At 42.5% G+C, this 6,000-nt stretch overlaps 1 protein-coding gene across 1 annotated transcript in view; it reads right to left on the bottom strand.

Annotated features, from left to right (window-relative positions):
* Positions 1-1,201: 1,201 nt before the first annotated feature.
* Positions 1,202-6,000, bottom strand: part of LANCL2 (LanC like glutathione S-transferase 2) — a gene marked incomplete at both ends in the record, with an annotated part of 30,427 nt that continues 25,628 nt past the window's right edge. Inside the window, 2 exons of the mRNA XM_080340522.1 lie at positions 1,202-1,317; positions 3,087-3,159. Coding sequence (XP_080196648.1) covers positions 1,202-1,317; positions 3,087-3,159 — 189 coding nt within the window. The remainder of the gene's footprint in view (positions 1,318-3,086; positions 3,160-6,000) is intronic.

Below are 6,000 nucleotides of genomic sequence, written 5' to 3'. Positions count from 1 at the left end.
ACAAAGCATTAGCAGCAAAGTTAAAACTAAGGGCAAAAGGCTTTTTCTGTTTGGATTTTAAGATGAAATCAACATCCATTACAGCCTATAGCAAACATTTCATATTGCTCATTAATCTTGTGCAGCCTCCACAAGCAGCTGGTATTTATCGCTCCTATCATACTATATGGGCTAAACGCAGCAGGGCTGGGAATTGGGAGGGAAGGGCCCCAAAGAAATCACTGCCTTGGTTCAGAAGCATCACTCTTCCTGAGTTAACAGCATGAGAAACTGCCCTGACACCCTCCCTTACTCATGTGCATACAAGATGCTGCAGGACAGTTTTATTACAACTCCACGCACAGAAGAGGAGAAGCACAGTTATGCTGTCTGTGCTCTTGGCAGCAGTGGGAGTTTAGTCCAGGTGACTTCACCTTCACTTTGATAAGCTCATGCTATGGGATGGGGCTTTGCAGAGATGGGGACAAGCATCTCCAGCCTGCTCTAAGTGCTGAACCTACTAATCAGGTGCAGGTATCAAAGGGAGCCGCCCTTCCAGACTTTTAAAAAAACCTCCCACAACAGCAGCAAAAGACACGTCAGGTCTCTTCCAACTTGCTGAGTTTCTGAAAACTGAGACGGTTTCACACCTCTTCATCAAAGAAGGCTCATCTCCAACATCTTAGCTTCTAGGGACTGTGGAGAAAAATGCAGAAAAATATGAACATAAAAATGTTTTCCAACTCTTTTTAAAGGTGCCAGCTCACAAGTGAAGCTGGGCACTGTCCTGCAGTGAACTCTCTGGCATAAGGTGGAACTCTCTGGGTAACCACGCTTCAGAAAGCAACACTGCTGTTGTGAGTCATGCGCCAAGGTACAGGACAGAGATTCACAGAGACCAGCTGTGCTAACAACAAAAGACTCCAATCAACAGACAACACCAATAAACATGCAGAGCATGTCAAAGACCTGAAGAAGACAAATACAATGGAAGAGAGAAAGTTCAAAACTCGACTTCTCTTGTCCTGCATCTGAAGGTGTCATTTTAACAGAACTTAATTGTGGCTTCTCCCATTCATGCTCGAACGACTTCATGGTCCTTTGGGGCAGGGGTGAAAAAAGGGGTTTATCCATCTGTCAGTTCAGGGTCGAGTTGGTTCCGTATCAGAGGCACTAAACAGTCTCATCTCTTTTGGCATCAGTTTCCTTTCAAAATGATCTTTTAGCTGTCCTGTTCCACTTTGTTTTCCCTCCTTTGAGGTCCAAGTTCAAACGCTGGAAACTGAGAAGTCTCCGGTACTGAAATATCTGAGAGGAAGTGAATAGCTCCAGCCATACCTAAAAAATAATGAAAAAGACATTTTTGTGCATCTTTGACACTAAAGCAGCACAGCTGACTGCAAAGGCAACAGTGCCTGTTTAAACACCTCCTCACTAATTTTTTTGAACAGGTGAACTTAGGGCCTATAGAAAGGCAAGGTCATCTGTAGTTTGCCCAGGAAACCAAGTTTCACTTGAAAAGATCAAAGGAAAGAACCAAGGTCTCTCTGCTGCCAGTTTTTCAGCTGCACAACCTCAATGATACTTCAATTAAGAAAAAGTAAAATCCAATTTGGACTGTCCCTCAGAATATGAGCACCTCTTGCTCATCATTTCACTGGTGAAAAAAAACAAAGGCAAAACTTTATTATACTTGTGATGTACAGATTCTTTTGTTTACTATTCATAAAGAGGTCATCCAGAGCCTGAAGCACTAACACCAGCATCACTTAATGAAACTCTCAGGGTGACAGACAACAGAGCCACCCTACAGCAGGGGAGCATACAAGCTCACTTTTATGACCAAGTTGACTTCCTATTTTATCAACAGCTAAGCACATACAAACAAAGGAACCTTCCTGAAATAATGCGTCTGGTACACATTAAATGACTAAGACAACCTCGTAAGATGCACATGCAACTTCCACTGAAAGAGTGGACGTACATGCAGAATTGGACAACTTCAAACACAAAAATACCCCCCAAATTAAGACTTACTTTTCTTGTCTCAAATTTGAGACTCCTAGTTTTTTCTAAAATAAATAAATACATAAATCACTGATGCTAAAAAACTAAAATAAAAACTGCATGTCAACATTAAAGCACAAATCATCCTATTGCTGGCATTACTTCACCTTCTCAACAAATTTCAAAGCTCTTATACATCAGATTTTATGCCTGCATTTTCCCTTTACAAGTGCATACAAGGGAGCTCTCAGGAATAAGAATACTTACACTTTTCTCCCTTAAACATCAAGACAATAACTCTGTATTTAGAAAAGACGCATATTACTACTGCTCTCTTGTGTTCACACCTTGGATTGGTTTATTTGTTAAATAATCTTATTTGGTCTGCTGTAATTTCATGTACTTGTGATAGGTGGCATGCTAGGCTCATTGTTCGGGAAACAGCCGCGCTACTTTAAATCCTGCTTGGGTCTATGATTCCTTGCTACTGTATTTCTAAAACATAAGGATGAGATAGGGAATAGAAAATAAACTACAAAAAAAAACATATACGGAACTCTAGGAAAGTATTTAGGAACATCTTTGAATTTGCAGAAAAGCCCCTAAGAATTCTGCATTTCTTTTCTGTTCGAGTGATTTGGGCTCATGTTAGAATTAGCTTTTCCTTGCTTTGGTATTGCAGCAGAGAAGGTCTCATTCTGACAAGCAGCAGTGACTTTGAACCCCCCTGCCCACAGCTGCTCCTCTGCCCAGTCCCTCTGCAACAACCCCTGTGACAAAACTGTTGCCCAGGTTCCCAGGTTCTGTTTCCCTTAAGTCAAGAGGTGTCAGCACAGCAGAATTTTATCAAAGGATGACAGTGGCAGCGGCTTTACACTGGAAATTGCTGAAAATGCAACCAAAAGTCAAAGTTGTGATAGTGAATGATGTTGTCTTTTTCTCCCTGTCCCTGCATCTCCTTTTAGGCAGAGGTAGTGATAGAAGGTGGGTCTATTTTTAATAGCAGAGGAACCCACCAAAGATTTCCCAGCTCCTAAGCATGTGCCAAAATTGCAAAGTTGCCCTTCTCTCCCACACCATTTGCAACACCATCAGTTTACCTTCAAAGAGAGAATAAGGTCGGTCAGGAATACGACATCCATGTGCACCGTACTCCAAACACCATTCAGCAAACTGGGGAAAATATTTAAAAAAAAAAAATTAAGACCGTGAAATGCAAGCTTAAGTATCTGTATATCTTTAACAGGTACTAAATATAAAGTGGTGTAAACAGCGACACAACACAGAAATCACTGTCCAAGATAATTTGTCCCCCTTCAACCATGACAAGACTGCAATTAGGTTTTAGGATACGTATTTCCACAGCACAAGTTTCAGTTTCATAACAATGTAATTAGGTGGGCTGTACTTCTGTTTTCTGTAAATCAACCCTGCTACAGGTCAGTGAAAAATGCCGTGAGAACAGACATATTCAATTTCAAGGGCAAAATCTTTCTAATACTCTTAATACCAGTTCCTTATCCATCTTGGTGCTTAATTTATCCATGTTCTCAGGACGGAGGGTTGTTAATTGCATTTTGGTTTTCTTTCACTTCCGTGCACCAATTTAGAGTATTAAATCTCCACCTGCCATTACTTCGTTTTATTTATTTGCTCTCCCCAAGCTTTGTGAAAAAATCATTATAAATACAGTTACACAATTGTGGTCATCAATATTTTGTTGCAGAAGATGGAACACCATTAAAAAGAGTTAACAGTGTCTTTCTTGTGTGTGATCAACACTGCTGCAATAGCTACATTAGACATATATGACTTATGAACTGCATTTGGATCAATTTAATAGCAACTACCTCCTTCTCCTCTATGGCTCCCCAGAGCATACAGGGCCCACAAGTTCCCCCAGTATTTCTGTACTTGGAAGCAAATCACTGCTTATTCAAGATACAGTGCAAAGATTCCTGCAAAGCAAAGAACTGTGAGGTGTCTCCCCACTTCCCTTGCAATTTGGGCAACCTGCTAGCAAACAGATCATTCTACTAACTAGACCAGGGGTGTCAAATTCATTTTCACGAGGGGCCACATCAGCCTCGTGGTTGCCTTCAAAGAGCCAAATGTAATTTTAGAACTGTATAAATGTAACTACTGCTACATTTATACAGTCTAAAATTACTAGATGGTGCCCTAGCTCCAGCACAGGAGCTACATGGGGAGTGAGCATGCCCATGGAGCCATCAATCTGCTCAACAGGAGGAGAAAGGTTGGCATCTCCTCCCTCTTCCCCCACTCTGTTCTGTTTAAATATTTATTAGGGGATGGATTTTTCTTCTCTTGCTAGGGCTGTGTGCATGTGAATGTCTTGATGATACCCAGCAAAAAAATGAGAAACATTGTGGTCCACACTGTTATTAAGAACTGATTAAACATTTTTGGTCCCCTCACAGGTGTAAATCTTCAAACCAAGGTTTAATTCCCCATGTAATCTTGTCTTACATCTGAGGACAGAATATGTTTATACCATGTTTCTAAACTACAATCAATTCTTGCAACATCCACATCTTATTGCATCCTAGCCTTTATTATTACTACCAGCCTGGGAACTGCAACAGAAATGTAAGAAATGCACCCCAGGCTATTGTAGTACAACCATTGTTTACAATTACATAGCTTCAGCAACAACTCACAGATCCAGTAAGCCACACTAACACTGGGTGGGAGTGGGATAAAAAAGAAATATGTTCTGGCAGGAAGACATCTGCCATTATTTGTCATAGACTAGGCATGCTTGCCATCAGCAGTGGTTTAATCACAATGCTGAGCAGCACAGGGCTCGGATGCTCTGCTGCCTGGAGACATGGATGCCACAGCCCCTGTCTCCCCCCAGAGGTCCAGCCAGGAGCTACTCAGCCTCCTGGGAGCCTGCCTGCTAATGCTGGAGAAAAGCTGTGAAGCCAAAAGTGAGAAGCACAAACCAGGGGGCTCTATGAGCCATGGCCTTTCAAGCTCTTCTGGTTCATTCGTGAAACAGTTTAATGGGTGCTGAGAGGTAACTAGGTATTCCTGGGCAGACTCCTTGCCCTGGGCCTCATGTTTTCAGGGTGCGCAAACACCCCTGGGAGGGGAGCCATCTAGTTCTCTCAGTTACATGCCTTTAGGTATCAGCATAACTGCACGTTCGCTTCCCTTGCATGCTCTGGCTCAAAAATAAAAGACTTCTAGAATGCCAGACAAGGAAATTCTTCTGCCTGTTTCAAGATTTGCCTTGCAAGAGCCTGAAGGGCCTGACTGAGTGCTGGAGATGCTAAAATGCAGAAGGGCTGCAAATACATTGCCAGACCAGACCATGCGGCACACCTCCAGCAAACGGTCTTTGGCCACTGTGCCACATCTTTCTTCTCAAAGGGATTTCAGGTACGTAACTGAGTCTCTTCTTTCTTCAGCTTAGAAATAGATATGCTTGCTTTTCTCTAGCTTCGTATGGAAGAACAACAGGGCTCTCTTGGGCCAGAAATGCAGCACCAACAGGAAGTGCCAGTACTGCACAGAGCCACAGAAGATTTAGGAGCAGGGAGGGTGACAGGGAGAGCCCGGTAGCTGTGCCGCCAGCAATGCGTGCGTAGTGCTGTGGCTCACCTGTCAGCAGCATGTAAGTCCACATCTAATAAAGTCACACATTTGCTGTGGGAGTGCCTGGGGTTTATTACCTTCTCTAGGATGCCAGTATGCCCACAGGTGTCCTTGTGGTATGATGCTTTGCTAAATGTAAGGTGAGACAAGCAGCAACTTTTTAAAGCTCTGCTAATAGAGGACAGCCTGGCAGTGGAGATGAATAGAACAGCTTCACATGTGGCCAGTGCTCACCTGAAAGCACCTAACAAGCAACTCATCAAATTTCCCGTTACAGTGCTTTAAAAAGGCCTAGCTAATGCCTTAAAAAAGGCCTTAGCTATGTATGCAATATGAAACCAAATATCCATTAATTAAGCTGAACAAACAAACCCAAACAAAACAAACACA

This window comes from Nesoenas mayeri (assembly GCF_963082525.1).
Source record: "Nesoenas mayeri genome assembly, chromosome: 2".
Lineage (NCBI taxonomy): Eukaryota > Metazoa > Chordata > Aves > Columbiformes > Columbidae > Nesoenas > Nesoenas mayeri.
This window is presented reverse-complemented; position numbering and strand designations above follow the sequence as displayed.